The sequence below is a fragment of the Siniperca chuatsi genome, linkage group LG16 (assembly GCF_020085105.1).
Source record: "Siniperca chuatsi isolate FFG_IHB_CAS linkage group LG16, ASM2008510v1, whole genome shotgun sequence".
NCBI lineage: Eukaryota > Metazoa > Chordata > Actinopteri > Centrarchiformes > Sinipercidae > Siniperca > Siniperca chuatsi.
This window is the reverse complement of record NC_058057.1, coordinates 2,538,523-2,560,484: the sequence shown is the minus strand read 5'-3', so window position 1 is coordinate 2,560,484 and position 21,962 is coordinate 2,538,523. Positions and strand designations below refer to the sequence as shown.

Here is a 21,962-nt window from a genome sequence, read left to right as displayed (position 1 = left end):
AGTCCAGTGATGCTCAGGTTTTCTTTATGGCTCACTGAATGAGGGGGTATGTATCATAATCTAATAGACTATATGGGGCTCCAACATCTCAGGGCCTGCATTGAATTTATTCATGAAATGGATTCCTGAGACGCAGCCTGTGTCAGATTCTAAAGCTGGCCAATTTGATTTGGAAGCAATTTGTGGATTGCTAGAGATTGAATAAGCCATGTTCTCAAACAGCTCTCCCTTTTTAGTCCAGTGGCTCTCTATTGAGTTACTCTGTTGGGAATAACAATCATTCTGAGGTAACAATGTTAGCTTATGTTAGTGTGTGTCTGTGTCTGTGTGTGTGTGTGTGTGTTTGGACTTTTATCACAAGGTACAAGGATCTTGAGAATGGGACATAAATGCAAAGCAGCGGAATGTCCTTGCAAATAGTAAAATGTTTATGTATATCTGTTTGTGTCTGTGTGTTTGCATGTGTGTGTGTGTGTGTCTGTACGCACACAGAACGTGACCGAGTACCATGCAGCGATCGATGGCGCCAGCCAAAAGCTGATGGAGAGGACTGAACGCCTCTCGCTGGCAGACAGAGATCTGGTGCAGAGGGCTGACGAGCACGCTGAGGAGCTGGAGAGAGAGGCCAACAAACTGGAGGAGTGAGACACCCTTCTGATTTAAACCTATTAGTTACAAATAGGCAGACCCATGAAAAGAGCAAAACCAAACATGACCCCGTCTGTGGCACTGAGCCGCATGCCCATTGGTTCCTACTAAAGATATAAACCTTTGAAAATGAAATCCACTGTCTAGTTTCAGTAAAATCCTAAAACAGCTGGGCACTAAAATCTTTAGAAAGCTTTACCTAAACATGAGTGCCATATATAATGCATTTGTGGGGGACTATTTTTAGCTGCGTATTAATACACATTTCGTGCATTAGTGAGAATTTTTACATATATATATATATATATATATATATATATATATATATATATGGGATTGAGTCAAAATAAACTACAGTGTGTGTGTTCATGGTAATGAAGGAAAAATGTCACCCAGTGCAAGAAGATATATCAGGCTTTGATACACATACAATACTTGTTAGTAGGATCAATTCATTGTTTTGGTGTTTTCATGGGATTTGTGGACAATAAGAAAAATATAGACCATCACCAGCCTCATTCTTTAATAATCGTTGAGGCATTTAGTTGCTGCTTTTGAGTGACTTATAATAGTTATTTTTTCCACCGCAGACATTTTGGAAAAGCACAGGTGTCACTAATAACATTAACGATGGCTCTGTTCTATTCAAGTGTCCCAATAAGCCGTGACAGTAAGCCAACATGCACAATACCATGACCCTGAAACTGAAGCAGCTAAATGGAATTCAGCCATTATTCATTTTATTAATTACACCTATGCTTTTCCTACTGTGACATGTCAAAATGTCTTTTGCAAAAAAGGTCTACAGCAGAAAGCAATATTGTTTATATGCTCTTCATCAGTTGCTATTTTCTAGTGCTATTTTGCAACCATTACTATTTATATTTTTATTCATCTCATTGGTGAATCTAAAGACTACATGTCAATGAAGTTTTCCTGACTAAAAAAATACATTAACATATCATAACCTTTTTAGGTTGTTATGGCTAATGCATTAGCAAACAATAACCTATTAACACATCTACCAGACATGGAGCAACATTAGCATTCATTAGGAGTGCTGTTACTGGCCGCCTGACAAATGTAATTCGAATAATCACTCTTTCTTCACAAGCTAGTTGCTAACTTTGTCTGTCTAGCATTTGGTGCTGGACAGTTAGTGTACAGTGGGTTCATCAGAGCTTTCTCACAGGAAACAGCTGCCTGCTGCTGGGACCAAACCAAACAGTAAAGTTGTGGCCCAAAAACCAAAGCCATGAGCTCAAAGATGCTAAATTGCTACGTAAATCTGAGGGGAACTGAAGAGTCGCATGATAATTCTCTGTGGATTTGTCACAACTAGCAACCCCTTTTACATTCACACCTTGTCATTTGATCTTTTGTTAAAGCCACTGGAAAGCCAAATCCACAATAGCCTTCTAGCTATGTTGTATGGTATGATGTACATAATAGTAAGCATCTAAAAAGTATTAGAACTTAGTTTCAATCTAAATTTGAAATTGTCATTTAAGTTTTTGTAAACTTTCCTCATTTTGGGTTTGAATTGGGCGTGGTTATGCTCTGATGTTTATTACGAAAATTCCGCAACTAATTCCGCGAACCAATCATAAAACATCCACATCAGTTTTCCCACATAAACAGTTGCAACAAAACCTCTCGGCTCCCGCTCAGTCTTTGAGTCTGAGCCAGCTCGTCTCTACTTAGCCTTTTGCAATTAGCTAGCTAACCATATATTGCCTTTATTTGATCTATCTAGCTAGCTCTCTCTCTCTCCACCATCATGCTTGTTTGTGCGACGTCTCATTCTTTATTTTCCAACTGTGGTGGACTCCGCTCATAGAGCAGGACCGGGGGTTTCGTGCTGGCCACAGAATATAGATTGTCGGCCCTTGTATGGCACTGGCTAATGCTACATTTCCATAATTTTGCATTGCATTCATTCATTCACAACAAATAGGGGCATTTTAGCTAAGTTAGCTAACTCTTCTACTCAGGAGTAATATGGATAGCAAAGCATTTTGTAACTCACCATTCAATGACCAACTGAAGTGAAACATTTTCAGATGGCAGGGCTTCTGCCTCGTCCTCTGATTCCGAATCAGACGGCTCACACATGTAAGGCCGGACGCTGTGAGTGACTGTTGCCATGAAAGATTGATGACATAGGCAGAGCCAGGGAGGTGTCAGTCATACCGAGGGAGATGTCAATCAAAATGTGATCTGCCACGCCTACACACGTCTTGAGAAATGGTCTAAACAGCATATTGAGCTGTTTTCTAATAGTTATGAACGTTTATTTTCACTCAGATTTTTGTGGATGCTTAATGAGACGCTCAACTTTGATATCATATATGCATTTTTACTATTTCAAGCCACATTTCCAGTGGCTTTAATATAAAAATATTGATTTGTGCAGCTTTAATTTGATAAGATTCCCATGAGAACTGGGAGTTTTTTAAGCTATTATGTGCAATATAGAAACACTCAAATTAGACTGCAACATGTATCATTCTGTCTCCCCCAGGGATCTGAGAGACAGCGATGCCAATGGCTTTGTGCAGAGAGCCATAAGTGCTGCCAACGTCTACAACAACATAGTGAAATACATCGACGATGCCAATATCACCTCGCTCACCACCCTCAACTTATCCCAAAGAGCTGAAGATGTACGTTGTATCACAGAAATACACAGCATACATCCACAGTAACTCCCGTCACCGTTCTGTAGCTTTGTTACATGTTCATTTGTTTCAGGCTATCACTGGGATCAGTGCACAGCTTGGGTACCTGGTAACGCAGAGCGACAACGTTTTCAAGGAGTCTGTTTCATTACATACAGAACAAACTGGTATGGGGCTTTCACAGAATGAGAAATCAGTGAAATGTTTTCGTTGTTAATGCGTCCACTGTCCGATGTCCCTTTGACATTTACCGTATCTCTCTGTAACAGAGGTAGAAGCTGAGGTGGTTGACAAGCTGAAATACATCGAGGAGACCAAAGAGACCATGGATAAAAACGCCAATAAACTTGCACAATTAGCGGAGGATGTCAGTGGAATTCATAGAGGTAAGACAATACTTGGTTATTTTACAGTAACAGTCTGACGTTTTGCTGTCAAACCCACAGACAGATGAGAAAATCAAATTTCATATCTGTGTGTTCAGTACGGAGAGCGGTCAGTGGTGTGTTTAGCCTACCTTAGCACAAACACTGGAGGCAGAAGGAAACTGCTAGCTACATGGAGCTTGCTAGCAATTTCCCCTGTCAACAAACGTAGTTCCGGAAATGTCAGACTGTTCTTTTGATGTTTGAATTAACGGGTTCACCCAGATTGCAAGAACAACCAGCTTACAAGAAAAAAAGTATTTTCTCGTTTGCCTAGTTGTATCGAGCTAATTTGGTTATATTTGCCCAGATTTTAAGATATGCTAATGTCCCTGTTACTCTGGATAATTCACAAACTCACTGTGAACAGTTTTCACTGGAACATTTTCGGTAACTTACGAACTGACCAGTTTAAGCTTTGGGTTTTAATGACAGCAGGCCACTTTCAGAATTTGCTCTTCCTCACCCTTTGCATCCATTTCCAGACAGAACACCACAGCGACTGGAGTTCACCTTGCAGGTGGCTGAGGGGACTCTCAACCGCTCATCAGAGGTCCTTCAAACTATCACCCCCATCAGCAGCAAGGTGGAGGAGTGGGCCGACAACATGCGGAACAACGAATACTCTACAGCTGCTTATGAACAGGCCGTCATGTCTGCCGGGGAAGCAGGTATAATAACTGCTGCAATGTTCACGACAACGTACACATCTTGGCTATTTTAAAGATCTAAGTGGGAAATCACCATTTTACCACTATAATACCACATAACAGTAACTCAAAAATGTATTAACCCTGTTAGTAATTTCGTGGGTTGGTTCACTTTCCCTAGTTTCCTTGTATATGTTATCCTGTTTAAATTCTTGTTTTCCTCTCATTCAACGTACTTTATAGTGGAGAACCTGAACGTGCTCGTCCCTGAGCTGCTGGACAAGCTGAAGCTGGTTGAGGAGAAGAAGCCTGTCAACAACGTGACAACCAACATCATGAGGATCAGAGAGCTCATAGCCCAGGCCAGGAGTGTGGCCAAGAAAGTTAGTTCATCACTTTAAACATGCTTACAATGTGGTCAATTTAGGACAGTCAACCCAAGCTTCCTTTTGGACCTGTTTCCCATTTACTAACCATCAAGGAAGTGCGTGCAGACCTCGTTGCCACATTCTCATGATAGCTTATACATAGACATTTTGATTAATACATGAAGCAACTTGCTGAAAGCCAGTGAAATTAGGCAAATTTATATGCAGCCCTCGTCCTTGCATTCCCAAAACTTTTTTTACTGCACAAAAACACAAAAACAATTCCTCACGTTGATCTCACATGAGCTCTAAGTCATTCTGGTTTGTTTTCTGCCCCAGGTCCAAGTGTCCATGAAGTTCAACGGTCAGTCCTCAGTGGAGGTTCAGCCTCACAGCAACCCAGAAGAACTGAAGACAGTGACATCCATCAGCTTGTTCATGAGAGTGGATCCTGACAAGGATCCCATAGAGGACCGTTTGATCTTATACCTGGGAGACAGAAATGTGAGAAATCCAGGGAAAACTAATTTGGTTGCTTTGCCGTTTGGGGTTCATCAGTTATTATAATATTAAAAGAATGCTAAGTGGATACATATGGGAGCCATTACATCAAGTACAAGCAACTGTGGGGAACAACTAGGCATGTACATTTTGCTCACAAATCTGAAAATGATCCCTGATCATTAACTATCTGTCAAATAGTCTGTGGCCCAGATCTGCTGCTGACACTTCACAAACCCAGAGCAAAGATAAAAGGCAGGGAGCAGCTTGTGGACATGAATAGTTTGTTGTGATCATGGAGGCGGGAATGACAGGCTTTGAAAGTGCACAGTTGCCTGTGACAATAGTGCATGCGAGCGTCTCCAAAGTTGGAGTTATTTACATAAATACTGTTAGCCCCCGCCCACCGGGGCACAGAAACAGTGCAGCTGCCCAAAGGAGGCCTCTCTTTAACAACACTTCACCTTGGTGATTTTACTGCCACTGTAATCTATGCAGTGGTGTTTGTCTACGGCTTGTCAGTGGGGGATAATAGCCTCAGCATGAGCGCTATTGGTAGTCACAAATGAAGGATGTTTATGTTTTTGAAACCACCATATTTCAAGGTAAAATATTATCATTTCCCTGTCGGACACTCATACTGCAGGGGTGAACTGTTAAACAAAGGCCATAATGGGAAAATGAACAGGGAATGAACTCACCGTGATGCAATATAATCGTCTGTTTTTGCTCATAGGGTAGGAAAGACTACATTGGACTGGCTATCAAGAATGACAACCTGGTGTACGTGTACAACCTCGGGGGGGACGATGTTGAGATCCCACTGAGTTCAAAGCCTGTCAGCCAATGGCCCGCAGTCTTCAACTACATCAAAGTAGAGAGGTAATATCCATTAATAAACTTTTGGTGTAAACTTTGGATCACTCGTACAAAATGAGTCGTTCAAGTGGCACATACAAGTGATTTAATTGTATCGTGCAAGCGCACAATGACAAACACACACGTGTGTGTGCACCTCCTGCACACATTCTACTGGTGGTATCACGCTGTTCCACTGATCATACGTGGTGGTGACGTGCCAACAACAAGGCAGCGAAGAAGAAGACTGCAAGCAAGCAAGCTTTGCAAATGTTTTATGAGGAAGGAAATTCAAATAACTAGTTTGTTAGACCTCTAGGATACACACAATGGGTTTGGGTGAGTAACACTGAAGGTGCTCTCCTTCCTGAAACACAACAGGAAACACTTCCGCTGCACCTGATTGTAGATGGGCTGTCTGCTCCCAGGTTTCAAATGGACAGTTTAGAAACTTTTTTGTATTCAAAAATAGTTCACCGAAATGTGGAGATTTTTCCATGGAGGTGGCAGGAGTTTTCCAGAGGTGGCAAGTCGCGCTGGATGCCCCTGATTTCCATAAATTAGCCTATGTCCAATGCTGGGAATCGCGATCCCTCGCGTCCAAAAACACTCCTGTGGACACATACCATAAGTCGTGGACCACTTTGCACTGTGGTCAGCACTGCTCTGATGAGCAGCTGTATTAACAATTTTACTCTTTTTTTTGTTCCTTATTCCCTTTGTTCCAGCATGTGGATGCAGCTGGTAGCTCCTTCAAACTTCGCTACATTTTTGTTTTTAATCCATTATTTTTTTATTAGGCTTTATTGCTGAACATCATTGAATAATGTCGGACTGAATTTGATGGAAAGGGCTAAGTCAAAATTGTTCAAATCGACTGGATCAGAAGAGTTTGACTATGGCAACCGCTGTGCATGTAGATGCCTGTAGCTCCTTCAAATTCGGCTAGCTACATTCTTGTTTTTCATCTGTTTTTTTTTTTTTTCATTTTTCGGTTTTATTGCTGAAACACGTATTAGCTAGACAATAATACATCATCGTTGTCATCGCAAAAAGGAAGCCAGGGTTTGGATCAGACCAGATCAACCGGACCAGGCAGGCACCACGGCTTGCTTGGTGCTCAAACGCAGGCCAAATGGACAGACACTGTCTCACAAATGTCAAACTTTTTACGGAAAGATGGAAACCATATTGTTATCATTATCTCTATCTGTTGTTTACATTCCATCAGATGCAAATTTATTTAATTTTATTTATTTTATATGTTCATTGTACAACCTTGTGTTGTAAAATGATAAATACATTACTTTGTACCTTGTAGTTCTACAATGTGAAATTCTTCTAGTCTGATAAGAATACAACAATGTTCTTGCATGAGGCCCATTGTCTCACATACTGTATGTCTCTCTAAACCAGACTGTGGTAAAATGACTTTGATTACTCATGCCCCTTTGTGCTCTTTGTTTGCAGGCTGGGCAGACATGGAAAAATCTTCCTAACCATCCCCAGTCACAGCTCCACAGACGAGCAGAAGTTCATCCAGAAAGGCGAGGCTCCAGGCACTGACTCAATGTTTGACATTGACCCCAAGGATATGGTGTTCTTTGTTGGTGGTGTCCCACCAGATGTCAGGGTAATGGCTTTTACAAACATTCCTTATTACAAATAAATCCTTATTTAATCATCAGTTTTTTCCTAAATAATGACATTTTTTTTGTTAACTAGCTTCCACCACCTCTGAGTCTTGCTCCTTTTGTGGGCTGCATCGAGTTGGGTTCGCTGAACAATGACGTGATCAGTCTGTACAATTTCAAAGAGACGCACAAAATGGATGTAGTTACATCAACACCGTGCCCCAGGTACACATTTGCATGGCTGGATTAACCTGTTGCAGGGCCCCAGGGCAAAAAGTAGCTGTTGGGTCCCTGCTGACCCCCCCAGCTAAGACTCACTGTGCACTGTGTATGTGCCCTGCCACCTCCAAATTCCAATTGAGTACAGTGCACACAGCAGACTACAGAGTTAGTTTGATTCAACACATTTTATTTAGGAATATGTATAATGTGAGCACAATATAAACTAAAATAATTAAGCTTTTAAAACTACATTTTGACACACACAAAATTAGCTAATAATGCAGGACTCTGCTTAGCTGATACTGTACTTTAGTGGAGCAATGTCCCTAACAAGTTTGCTATCAATCAAATTAACAAAACCAATTGGCATTCAGTAAACCTGGGACTTTTGGGGCCCCGTAGGAGTTGCCCATTTTGCCCATTTGGTCATCCAGCCCTCTCATTTGAAACCTTTTCTTGTGTTGAAGTATAAGGGATGTATCTGAATTATCTGATTATTATCTGAAATATATCAAATAGACTGTTTCAAAATATTGTAAATATCTAATAACACTTCTCCTTCTGCTCTCAGGTACAAGTTGGCATTTTCCCAGAGTCGTATTGCTAGCTACCTGTTTGATGGAACAGGCTACGCACTCATCAATAATATTGAGAGGAGGGGCAAATTTGGTGTCGTCACAAGATTTGATATTGCAGTACGAACTGTCGCAAACAATGGTGTCCTTTTCCTCATGGTCAATGGCGTAAGTCTAAAGACTCTTTAAATGTGCTTTTATCTTTAACCTCACACAAAAGACCTTTTTCACACTCAAATATAAGCATAAGTCTAACATCTCAAATGTATTTTTTCCATCTCCAGAGAAACTCACCATTTGGTAAATGTAGTATCAGTGTGACCCCTTATTTGACCCCAGACCCTCAGACCCTAGGCTTGGTATCAATGGATAAAAAAGTTCTAGATAGAAATATCCACATATACTGTCCATTAAATATACAGGACATCTCATCATGTTATATCACATTTTCTTCTTTCTAGACATTGAATCACATCACATCAATTGATGAAGTGTAGAAGCATTTTTAGTTTTCATTGTTCAGTGTAGCTCAAATGCACAGCCAAATCCTAATGTATGTTTACCTCTTCTTTTCAGGATAAATATTTCCTTTTAGAGTTAAAGAATGGCTTTCTGCGCCTAATGTATGACTTCGGCTTCAGCACTGGGCCACAACTTTTGGAGAATAACTTACCAAAGCTGCAAATAAATGATGCACGATACCATGAGGTGGATTCCTTCTTCTCATTTAGCTGGTTAGACAATTTCAACTTGAACTGACGAAGTTATGTGTTGCTGTAACTGTCGGTGTTGGGTCGTTTGCACAGGTGTCTGTGATCTACCACCAGTCAAAGAAGGTTATCCTACTGGTGGACAAGAGCCATGTTAAATCTATGGAGAATCCTAAAACCACACTGCCTTTCTCAGACATCTACATTGGTGGGGCTCCCTCGAGCATTCTGAAATCCAGGTGAGTTAAATACACTAGCAACCAAACATATTACACTCAACACAACAGAGGTCTGTTTTCCAAGAACTGCATTTACAGTATGTTTCTCATGTGTGGACCAAAACGTTCAAAGCTGAACTGGACATCACCCTTTGGAAACCCCAAGTGGCTGCTGAGAACAACGTATTTCATTTTTGAAAGTTTGAGTCCAACTTCTCTGGATGACACAGGTGCTCACTGCTGTTAAAGCTGCTTTATTGATTTTTCTCCCACTTCAGCGGAAGTGGCAGCGGAACAAGCTGTAAACACAGTAGTGACATATATCACCCTATATCACCTAAAATTGTTATAGCAAATGTGTTAGCAAAAAGTTGTCATTTACACATCCAGCAGTTACGGAGCAACATTAGCATTTATTTACCTGACAAATTATGAATATCTGGCTCTATAGCTGCTAAATGCTCCACTATGTTCACCGGCTAGATGCTAACTGTGTCTGTTGTTTGGTGCTGGACCGTGGGTTTAGCAGAGCTTCTTCACTGCAAACAGCGATTAGTGCAGCTTAGAGCTCCACTAACCAATATCTTTTATATTAACAATGAATCAAATGAGCATGTGTGAAAGAGGTCACTTACCTACAGAGATTTATCACCAGACTTTGCAGCTCTACGGAACTTTTTAGCCTCTTTTAGCTCATTGTTTTGGTTTTACAGCCCCCAAATTCTTCTCTAGTCAACTGTTTCCAGCAGCAAACAGCAGACAACTGATTTCAGCAAAAAAAGCTCTGATAAATCATCATAAACTGCGTGTCCAGCACCGAACACCAGACCGACAAAGTTAGCAACTAGCTAGCTAACCAGAAGTTGTGTTTGTCAAGAGATTTCCTTGTAGTAAGTATACCTGACAGTATAAATTTGGGCTAAATAGGTGACTCCTTGGATTCTAAATATGGGTAAGCCCCACTTTGCAATTTGGCAGCATAATAATGATGTTCTGAAGATACCTTGTGTAGTGCAGCTTAGAATTTCACTATAAGGTGGTGACAGTATGTGTATCACCACAGGCCTGAGCTGTCTGCTGTCGTAGGCCTGAAAGGCTGTGTGAAAGGTTTCCAATTCCAGAAAAAAGACTTCAACCTGCTAGAGGAGCCTGGCACAATTGGCATCAGCAGCGGCTGTCCTGAGGAATCCTTTGTAAGTGCTCCCTCCACCACTTCAAACACTGTCACTGATAATGGACTGCAAATGTCCCTCTGGAATCAATACCAAATATGGATGAAGAGTAGATCGCACACACAGTTTCACACACATCTGCACAAATACACAAACTTTCACTCTCAATTGAGAGAAAATAATTGGCTGTTCTAGATCAACAGCTTTCACATGAGTCGATCGATATTCCCATTGGGGGATCGCTGAACTGTAAGCTGTGCAGAGAGTGAAAGGTAATAGGTGATAAAGGGAGATGTGTTTTTATTGTGACAGATGTCCCGTAAAGCCTATTTTACTGGAGAGAGCTACCTGGGATCCACAGCAAAGATTTCACCCTTCGACAACTTTGAGGGAGGACTCAACTTTAGAACGCTGCAGCCCAGTGGACTCCTGTTCTACCACACTGAAGGGGTATACACTCATCTGTCTTTATACGCATGGTTTCAGACAGTGGTATAATGCTAACTTTCGAAATGGTTGGTTGAGAAAAAAAAAATTTTGTGCAGTTTCAATTACTTTAAGAATTTGGGGGTCAAAACAATGACCAATGTATAATTTTGTACATCAAGACAAACCAATAATTTACCTTAGATGTTTTCGTAATTAAAAAAATCCTCTCCTTAAGACTTCTTGTGAGTTCAACTTCTCTGGATGACACAGATGCTCACTGCTGTTAAAGCTGCTTTATTGATTTTTCATCCACTTAAGAGGAAGTGGCAGTGGAACAAGCTGTAAACACAGTATTGACATATATCACCCTATATCAATATATATCATCCCCAAGGGTACATCCTTGGCCCCTTGTTGTTCTGTATATACATGCTTCCACTGGAACAGAACATAACTAAACACAAAATCCAGTACCATTGTTATGCAGATGACACACAAATTTATGTCCCATTAAAAAAACAGTGATATAGGCAGTTTTAATCACTATCTATCCTATCTGTCAGAAATTAAGTGCTGGATGTCCCAAAACCTTCTCCAGCTAAATGAAAATAAATCTGAAATAATTCTCTTCGGTCCCTCAAAGTCAATTGCGATTGTACAGAAACATCTTGGATCCCTGTCTTCAAATGTCAAACCTGTAGCCAGAAATCTGGGTGTGATATTGAACAGTGAGCTTTCATTTGAAAAGCAAATTACAAATGTTGTTTGGTCATGTTTTTATCAATTAAGGAGCATCTCAAAGATCAGATCTTTTCTCTCTTGAAATTATCTCGAGAAGGTCATTGATGCTTTTATTTCTTCTTGGGCAGATTATTATAATTCATTGTAGTCAGGTTTGAGTCTTCAGCTGGTACGAAAAGCACCCGCTCGGCTATGTGCTAACAAGCACTAGAAGACGTGATCATATCAGACCTGTTTTAGCTTCTCATCATTGGTTAACAGTTAGTTTTAGAATTGATTTTACTGATCATCTTTAAAGCACTTCATGGTTCAGCTCCTAGCTACACTGCTGAACTGAACTGAAACTAAAGGTGACCGGGCCCCTTGGCTCTGGAACAGGATCTGAGGCTTGCTGAATCGGTGACATCTTTTAAATAACTTCTCAAAACGTATCTTTTCAAATGTGCCTTTTATTAATTCTAGTAATCTGTTTTATTGCCCACATATCGTATCTGTTTTATTAATAGTAATTTATATTTATTGTTGGGGCTTGATTTTTATTTTATTATGTTTTATTTTATTTTATTTCATTGTATAGCTGCATTTTTTATATGCCTGATTGTATTTGCCTCAGTCCTGAAATGTTTTAACCCTGATTCAACCATGTAAAGCACTTTATAATTTTGATTTTGAAAAGTGCTGTATAAATAAAGTTTATTATTATTATTATTACGATGATGATATTGTGCTGATAATAACTATAAATGTATTTTCTCCCTCTTCAGTCTGATGAGTTCAGCATCTCCCTGGAGAACGGAGCAGTGGTGCTGAACTCCAGAGGCACACGAGTTAAATCACACAAGAAACAATACAATGACGGAAGGACACACTTCTTAGTGGCCTCAGTGAACAATCAGAAGTAAGTATTCAACTTGAGTTTTGAGTTTAGAAATCTCTACATCCTGTTACCTCTCAACTGTATAATGTTAAATAGATTTAGAGATTTGGAGTGCAAAAATCCTTTTAGATAGAAGTGTTCTCCGTCTCAATTAAAGTTCAAGATAATTTGATTGCTTAACCCATGTGAGTCCTATGTGTAGTAGGCGAATTGTGATTTTTGAGATGTAGCGCGCGCCCCCCACCCCACCCCACCGGCTGTAGGGCAAGAAGGGCTCCTTGCCTTTTATTGAACTGATTTTTAGGGGCATTTACTAAACTCTTTTTATTACGTTATATTGTCAAATAAACACTCAATTTGCGGCACAAAGTGTTGTTTTATTTTGAAAAAATAACAAGTGAGAACAGCAAAAAAAAGTTTAGAACTGTTTCTGTAAAATGTCAGTTCACCACTATGATCCATCAGCTGCCAGACAAACAAATATTTACCTACAGCTCCTGACAGGAATCTGAGGAGAAACACTCCCCATCAGCTTAAAAGGAAAGTGTCTCCTGCACTGTCTTAGTATTTCATTTGATTAAATTGCTTATTTTACCAATTCTAATTCTCTGTGCAGAAAAATTAAAGAAGTAGGAGATGTGTTATATTACTGAATTCAGGCAGAATGCATGAAAAATGAAATGAACATTAGAGGGAGAGAGTCAGTATAATTTACATATTCCAAAAGTAACATAATATGTCTCTGTTATCAGTATTTTATTTTGTCACTTTGTATTAGTTTTAATTTATCATATTATATAGCAACATACACTCTGTTGTAGCTACTCAACAGTGAGTTTATGATATATTTATGAGCAGAGATTTGTCGGGCACAAGTGCTTCTGCACTAGTCAAAGCTGCAGGCAAAATATTAATAACACGCCCATGTCAGGATCGCCACACAAAGAACCAGCACAAACAGGAAATCCTATTACCGCTGTGGCTTTATTGGACTATACAGCCAGTTTACCGCCATGAAAGTAAAGGCCTGTATCTCTAGAATCCAATAATTAGCAAATGCAGATCTCCCAAATCTGCATCAGTGCCTAATATATCAACTTCTTCACTGAGCGAGCATCTATCTGTCAGGTACGTCTCGTGAAAAACTGTTGATACATTTTTTAAACATGTTGCAGACAGCCAAAAAGGTAGGTTGTTAAACAGATAGGTTCAAGGTACATTTATTTGTCATTCTAGAACACAGGGCTGCACAATGACGTTGTAGCCCCCTTCACACAAAAACCTAAACAAATATATATATATATATATATATATATATATATATATATATATACAGTTATATATATATATATACACAGTTATATATATATATATATATATATATATATATATATATATATACATTACTATAACACACAAGGTATATATATATATATATATATATATATATATATATATATATATATATATATATATATATATATATATATATATATATATATATATATACATATATATATATATATATATATATATATATATATATATATATATATATATATATATATATATATATATATATATATATAACACTGCATTACTATAACACTGCAAGGTAGTGTTATAGTAATGCAGATCCTTCTGTATCGCTTGCCAGACGGCAGCAGGGTGAACAGGCTGGGGTGGGTATTGTCTTTTAGTATCCTTTGGGCTCAGTAGATGGGTACCAATGATGTTCTGGGCAGTTTGGCCGTTTCCAGTCAGGATGCTTTCCATTGCCCCTCTGTAAAAGTTAACAAGAACTTGGCGTGGAGATGTGTGATGACCATGACAGCTTCTCTGTGATGCTGATTCCCAGGAACCTAAAACTGTTCACCTTCTCCACCTCAGCTCCACTGATGAAGACATGAGTGTGTGTCTTTGCCTCCTTGTTCCTAAAATCAACAATCAGCTCCTTGGTTTTACTGACATTAAGCAGTAGATTGTTCTCCGTGCAGCACTCTGCAAGACTATTAATTTCCTCCCGATATGAAATCTCAATGTTGTTTGTAATCCGGCCGATGGGATGTTGTTTTTCGTGTGCTGGAGAACCAGTTTTTCAAAGCCCTATAGAAGAATGGAGGTCAGTGCCACAGGGCGGTACTCGTTTAGACTAGATACTGCAGACCTTTTTGGTACAGGAACAATGGTGGTTGTCTTGAAGCAGGTGGGAACAATCTCTTGTGACAGTGATATGTTAAAAATGTCAGTAATGACATCAACTAGCTGATTGGCACTTGTTCTTAGTACACAGTCAGGGATGTTATCAGGCCCAGCAGCTTTACTCACATTCACTCTCAGCAGGGTTCTTCTCACATCCGCTGAGGATACTGACAGTGGCAAGTCTTCTGGAGGCGGAGTAGACTTGACAGCTGATTCTTTGTTGAGGAGATCAGTATAGAACAATATCATGATATGAGAGCAATATCATGATATGAGAGCAATATCATGATATGAGAGCAATATCATGATATGAGAGCAATATCATGATATGAGAGCAATATCATGCGCTTCCTTTAGCAACGTTGATCAGATAGTAGGATATGTGGGGGTTTGTGTACAGTAAGTAGGTAGAAATCAAGGTGCACTGGTGACTAAAGAAAACACTAAGCGTCAGAATTTAATGACCGAAATGTTCATCTTAGGTATTCACTGTTGGTGGATGACAAAGACAAGCAGGAGAAGAAACGTCCAACCACAAGATCTTCATCAGGTTCTGCTGTAAAGACCTTCTACTATGGAGGGTCTCCAAGTAGCAGCTTCAAGAACTTCACAGGCTGCATCAGCTATGCCTACATCAACAGGTAAATCACTGCTGAACAGTCACTACAGCCTAGGGTACGAGGGGTTGCAACTAAATTATCCTACAGGTTATACTAGGCCAAATTGTCCCCTTCATATCTCTCCAGACTGCAACACAGAGCTTTCTCATTGAGGATTTGGCTCTAGCTGCTGCTTAGTGTGGAGGCTTTACCCCGTCTCCCCCTATGTGAAGAAAATAAAGCTGTGAGCTGAATAGTTAAAGACATGGAGTTTGTTGCTATGGAGGCATGCTAGTGTGTTGAGAGCATCTCTGCATCTCTTTCTCTGTCTCACCTTCTACCTATATATCTGTAGACAGGACCGGGACATTGAGCCTGAGGACTTCCAGCGGTACACAGAGAAGGTCCAGACCTCCCTGCAGGACTGTCCAGTCCAGCGCCCCCCTGCTGCTTTGCTGTCAAGGCACAGGGAACACACTTCTAGAGCCAAACCGAGCCAATCACAGAAGGTAAAACAAAAGGAGTGCCTTCAGTAGACCTGTTGAACACTGGCTTTTGGGGGATCTATCCTTTTTCAATTGGTTGCAATGATCTGTGCCATCGTGACATTCAATAAACGCTCTCATAGGTTAGCAGGGAGAAGTCCAGCCTCCCTCTGGGCCTGATCGAACTGAAGAGTGATGACCAGGAGCCATCGGAGCTGAACATCGAGCCCTGCTACCTCTCCTCAAGTCCCAGAGCAACCCGTCAAGCCTTCCACTATGGCGGCATCGCCAACAGCAGGCAGCACTACACAGACCTCCCAGACTCCCTTTCTGAGAGGTATGGCAAGTGAAGAACTCTTTACAAGTATCCTCAAGGTCAAGTCTGTTCAAAAGCTCTGCACATGTACTCTTTCAAGGGTTTCTTTGTGCCTGCAAGCATGACTAAATGCATCTACCACCTCCCAGGTCCCACTTCTCTTTGTCTGTGAAGACCCACTCATCCTTTGGCCTCATCTTTTATGTATCTGATGGCCAAGAGGACAACTTCATGGCTCTCTTCCTGGCCCACGGGAAGCTCGTATACACCTTTAACGTAGCAGATCAAAGAGTCAAAATTAAGAGCGAGGAGAAATACAACGACGGTGCATGGCATAATGTAAGTTCTGTCAATCTGTATGCATAGGTGGATGCATGTTTACTTATGTGTCAACAATTTCTACAATGACGACCTCCTCTCTTCTCCTGCTGAAGGTTATTTTTATCCGTGATGGGAGTATGGGACGGTTAATAATTGATGGGCTCACAATGCTGGAAGACAGAGCTCAGGGAAGCAACTTCTCCTGGCATGTCAGCAGTCCCATCTATGTCGGAGGAGTTCCTCCAGGGAGAGCCCAAAAGAATATTCAGGTTTGGGTTGAAGTTTATGTGGAAGAGATTTAACATTAACTCTCTGGTGTCTTCCGAAACATATACTGTCATACCAGCAGACATCCAGCTCTGCTCAGCTTAGACTGCTGTTCCAACAGACAGCAGGAAACCACCATTGTGACCCTCTCCCCTTAGAGCTCAACAGGATGGCATCCTCTGATTTTTTTTAAAGCAGTATTAATTGATTGATAGTTGAATGCTCCACTATGTTCACCAGCTAGTCGCTAACTTTATCCATGTGTTGTTTGATGCTGGACAGATACAGCTGGTAAATCAAAGCTTTTTCCCCCAAAACCAGCTGCCTACTGCGCCTAAAAACAAGATTTATGAGAGCGATGAGAGTGCATCATACAGCCATATCTATCTGAAGTTAGTTAACTTTAGCTAACATTAGCCACCATAAGCTACTGGTCATACCAGAATAGGTCAACCAAGGGGGCAAAATCTCTGAGTGTGTTGAACTGAGCAAGGATGTGTTTTATTGCTTATGTATTCAACTTTTTATTTGGGTTAATGGGTTATTTTTATTCACAATTTTACATCACTTAAATATCTACCTTCCTGTGATTTTTAAAACTAGCCCTGTAATGTTTATTTAAGCTTCTGATATGCGTTTCAATGCTTTTACTTTTAGAGAAACTCTGCGTACAGCTTTACCGGCTGTTTGAAGAACCTTCAGCTTGATGGGCAATGGCTGTCCTCCATGGCAGAGACTTTTGGGGTCACTCCATGCTTCGAGGGACTCTCCGAGGCGGGAACATACTTCTCAGAGGATGGAGGATACGTCATGCTGGGTACATTTCTAGTAGTTTTTAATGGAAAACAAAAGGCACAGGATTGTTTTTCCTCCATCTTCTACATTTTGTATTAATCCAAAATTAGCGAAGTGCTGATTTTGTGCAATTTTTCTTCCCAAATGTAAGACTATTTGATAGGACCTGCAACTCTTTGAGAGCTGAACATCTGTTATATTACACGGCTCATTAGATTTCCTTTTGGAAAACTCAGAAGCCCCTCTGGTCTTTCACCATACCGTGTGCATGGAGAGGGTTTGGTTGAGTGAGGGAACATGATACCCTCAGTGCAGCTGTGGTGAAATTGTCTCTCTGCTGGGGGGGGAGCTGAGGATGGGGGAAGGTGAAGGCCCCACAGAACTTAGGGACTGAGCAGCAGCTGTTGAATGAGTCGAGTAATTTCACACACGCACGCACCACAGAGAAACATGGCTGATTAATGTGGCAAAGAGGTGAGGTCCAGAGTGGATAAGGTACCCATAACTCACTTCATCTTGCTCTGTCTGCTTCTCTCCCTCAGATGAAACGTTTGACCTCGGGCTAAGGTTTGAGCTAGTGATGGAAGTGCGCCCCCGTGTGGCATCTGGGGTGCTACTGCATGTGCGCACAGCAGAGGGCTACTTCACTATGTACATTCACCAAGGGGCAGTAAGTCATTGGTACAGTTATCCAGAAATACACATTTAGGAACCCTGCAGGTTATATTAATCAAAAATGCATTATATGTTCAAAAGTTTGGATACAATATTGGTTTGTGTTTTTAGGTGGTGGTTCTTGTGAATGACGGGTCTCATGAGTTCTTCACAAAGGTGTCACCGAGACCAGGTCTGTGCGCTGGCAACTGGCACAGGATCACTGGTGAGAATTTCCTAATTAACACTCAAACACCAATAAAAGAAATGATGAAAAACTGAAAAGTTGAAAAAAGTCAACAATCTGATCTGATGTCTTTGTTCGACACTTCACACTACATTGTTAAATGTGGTGAATATCTGATGCCAATCTGAACAGGTCACACTGCTGAATGGACCTGCAAATGCACAATAATTATACCAAATATGTCACATATGTGATGTTAATGCAGATGTAAAGTAAAAATGTATTTATATACGTAGCACCTTTTGTAGGGCAGACAGCTTTGTAAAGCAGTGCTTCACAGTAAGCACATCAAATACAGATACAATATAAGAGTAGTAAATAAAATAAACACTAAGCCGGTGGCTCGTGAGCTGCAGTAGTTGCTAGGGAAGCCAGCGTAAAGACATCAAGAGTGCTGTCACATTTTAACCTTTTAAAGACCCTGGTCAAAAGCTTTGCAGTCTGTTTTGATGTATCTGTTTTTGCCATGCTATAAGCCAAACTTCACATGAAAATATTAAATTCAGTTTGATTGTGTTCACACTGTCATTAAAACAGATCTAAGCCACATATAAGGATTCAGATCAGGTTTTGGCCACTGTCACTAAAGTGTGAAACACAGAACAAGGCAGTGGTGGACTAAGACACTTTCTCAAATACTGTCGTTGAGTACAGTAAAATGATTGCGTTTTTTCAAACAAAACATACTGTATGATCAACATAGAATATGATGCCTTGTTCCAGATTAAACTACCCAACAGTATATCTTATAGTATATACAATATACTGTTGGGTATATATTGGATACTATCGTACAGTATATGGTATTTAAATTAAAGAGACTGATTAAAAAAACAAACAAACAAAAAAACAAACCTGAAGCAGCAAAGGCTAAAATATGGTGATGTTTAGTCCCTAATATGGGTCAAGCTCCAGAGAGATCCTACACTTCCCATAATGCAACTCAGTAATGGCTTTAAGGCTTAATGCCCATGTCTTTCGGAATCCATGGCTACAGTTTGAAACACAAGGTTTTCTGTTATAATTTTCTGTCTCCAAGCCAAGTGAAGAAAAATGTAATTACCCCTAGAGGGATTAATAAAGTATGTATTCTTCTTCTGACCATGACCTTTCATTGAGGAAATAATCTGTGTGTAAAATAGGTGGAGTGCCCCTTTAAAATGATGCTTACAAGTTAATTCACCAGTATTTAAACATCCCATATTGTAATATATATTACATTACTGAAAGGGGCATTCTGCATAGTGAGTACTTTTACTTTCTGTATGTTCAACTTTTAAATGCAAGACTTTTACTTGTAATTGAATATTTTTATTAACTTTTCATAAGTAAAGTATCTGAAAACTTTTCCCCACACTGGCTTTGGTTTCTTTATAAAAAACAGCCATTCTTTACAGCTTGATTAGGGATTCTGTAGAGGTTTTTTTTGACTAAACCGATGCATTCTGTCCTGCTTGATCTTAGTGATCCGGGATGCCAATGTTGTCCAGCTGGATGTGGACTCTGAGGTAAACCATGTGGTGGGACCCCTGAACCCCAGCTACACGGATGCCAGGAAACCAGTGTTCATCGGTGGAGCTCCAGGTGAGCCAGAACCACATTTCTGATTTTCTCCTGTTATACTAACATTACACCTTTCTAATCATGTGATGCACTCTTCCTACTCTCAGACCTTTTCCTCCCAGACAGCATCGCCAGCAGGAAGGCTTACGTGGGCTGTATGAGGAACCTGACCATCAATAACAGCAGAGTGAGCTTCAGCAAAGCTGTTCTGGTCAATGGAGCGGTCAGCGTTGGAAGCTGTCCAGCGGCATAACACTTCTGTCCACGCCATCACTATCCCCAATACAGCACTGACCAAACACAGTAAAAACTCTCTTTCTGTAAAACATAACCGTTAAGAGAAGAGCTGTCACTGTTCTTTCCACTCTTTGTCAGATGTTTGTCCTTGTTTCTGTCTTTTACTGTAATTTGTCATTTCTTCTTTATTGATTTACAAGAAAATGTCTCATGCCAAGAATACGACCAAATTGCCCAAATTTAAAAATAACCAGAAAAGAAGCCCATCACTTAGAGGAGAATGTGAACCGATGTCAGGTTCAGAACCATCCTGAGGAACATACAGTGTATCCATTATGTAGACTTAAATTATTTCTACAGTAGAAGGTCTTTTCTTCAAATTTTTATAATTTCAATGGCACATTTTTTGTACAAGCTCATGTTCAAAAGTTTCCTTTTTGTACTGTTTTATTTCTGATGAATAAAAGATATTTCACATCCATGTAAGCTTGTATTGTTTTCTTGCTGCTACCTGGATGGACAGGATGGACTCTGCGAACTTATAACACCCTACTTGGAAAATGACTTATTCAACTGGTGCATTTTATTCCTGTTGTAAAATCTATACGTATTATATTATTTGTTCTTCATTTTTGTCTATTGTCATAGACTGCTACTTGAGATAAATATGGTAACACTGCCCTTTACTGCGCATTAGGTGGATTTTTCCAACCAAATGTTGGATGAAGAAAACAACTCAGAGAAGTTGAGAAATGTGGAAATAATATGCAGTGTTGGGCAAGCTACTAGTGAGCTAAGCTACCAATCACTCACTACACTGAAGCTCCCCCAGAGAAATGTAGCAAGCTAAGCTACAGCAACCGGGCAAAAGTAGCTTACTACATACAAGCTTTTTTTTTTTTTTAATTTTAGCATTGAACCAACTTTATTCCAAGTCGGTGCTCTCTCAGTGGTCAGTAAAACTGTCAGTAAGCTGTGCTCTCTGCTCTCACTGCTCCAAAAGCAACCGCGCTTAATTTGATCAGAAAGTGAAAAAAATTCAATTCAATTCAATCCAATTTTATTTATATTGCGTCAATTCATAACAGAAGTTATCTCATTGCATTGTAGCTAGCTAGCAGTTAGTGGTTAGTTGCTGGCTGGTGTTTGCAGACTGCGCTTGAACGTGAACAGAAATGCTCACATTTACCCAAAATGCTTGGGGAGATTAGTAACGTTAGCTTGTGTTACTTGTAGCACCGCTACTGCCCAACACTGGCTAACACAACCATCACCAACCAAGCTAACCATCACAGTTCAGTCTGCAAACACCAGCCAGCAACTCGTCAACCACTAACCACTAACCACTAGCTAGCTACAGCTTTTTTCACTTTCTGATCAAATTAAGCGCGGTTGCTTTTGGAGCAGTGAGAGCAGAGAGCACAGCTTACTGACAGTTTTACTGACCACTGAGAGAGCACTGACTTGGAATAAAGTTGGTTCAATGCTAAAATAAAAAATAAAAAAAGCTTGTATGTAGTAAGCTACTTTTGCCAGGTTGCTGTAGCTTAGCTTGCTACATTTCTCT

General features: G+C 40.2%; 1 protein-coding gene across 1 annotated transcript in view; it reads left to right on the top strand.

The window, feature by feature from the left end:
* lama4 (laminin, alpha 4) overlaps positions 1–20,876 on the top strand; it is a 40,365-nt gene extending 19,489 nt beyond the window's left edge. Inside the window, exons 15-40 of the mRNA XM_044169608.1 lie at positions 493–641; positions 3,173–3,314; positions 3,403–3,496; positions 3,599–3,715; positions 4,240–4,425; positions 4,648–4,787; positions 5,112–5,276; positions 6,010–6,155; positions 7,602–7,764; positions 7,857–7,990; positions 8,559–8,730; positions 9,139–9,270; positions 9,369–9,511; positions 10,554–10,683; positions 10,975–11,112; positions 12,597–12,730; positions 15,394–15,552; positions 15,866–16,019; positions 16,139–16,332; positions 16,461–16,650; positions 16,746–16,901; positions 17,557–17,716; positions 18,237–18,364; positions 18,481–18,574; positions 20,060–20,179; positions 20,266–20,876. Coding sequence (XP_044025543.1) covers positions 493–641; positions 3,173–3,314; positions 3,403–3,496; positions 3,599–3,715; positions 4,240–4,425; positions 4,648–4,787; positions 5,112–5,276; positions 6,010–6,155; positions 7,602–7,764; positions 7,857–7,990; positions 8,559–8,730; positions 9,139–9,270; positions 9,369–9,511; positions 10,554–10,683; positions 10,975–11,112; positions 12,597–12,730; positions 15,394–15,552; positions 15,866–16,019; positions 16,139–16,332; positions 16,461–16,650; positions 16,746–16,901; positions 17,557–17,716; positions 18,237–18,364; positions 18,481–18,574; positions 20,060–20,179; positions 20,266–20,411 — 3,786 coding nt within the window. The 3' untranslated portion in view covers positions 20,412–20,876. The remainder of the gene's footprint in view (positions 1–492; positions 642–3,172; positions 3,315–3,402; positions 3,497–3,598; positions 3,716–4,239; positions 4,426–4,647; positions 4,788–5,111; positions 5,277–6,009; positions 6,156–7,601; positions 7,765–7,856; positions 7,991–8,558; positions 8,731–9,138; positions 9,271–9,368; positions 9,512–10,553; positions 10,684–10,974; positions 11,113–12,596; positions 12,731–15,393; positions 15,553–15,865; positions 16,020–16,138; positions 16,333–16,460; positions 16,651–16,745; positions 16,902–17,556; positions 17,717–18,236; positions 18,365–18,480; positions 18,575–20,059; positions 20,180–20,265) is intronic.
* The last annotated feature ends 1,086 nt before the right edge of the window (positions 20,877–21,962 follow it).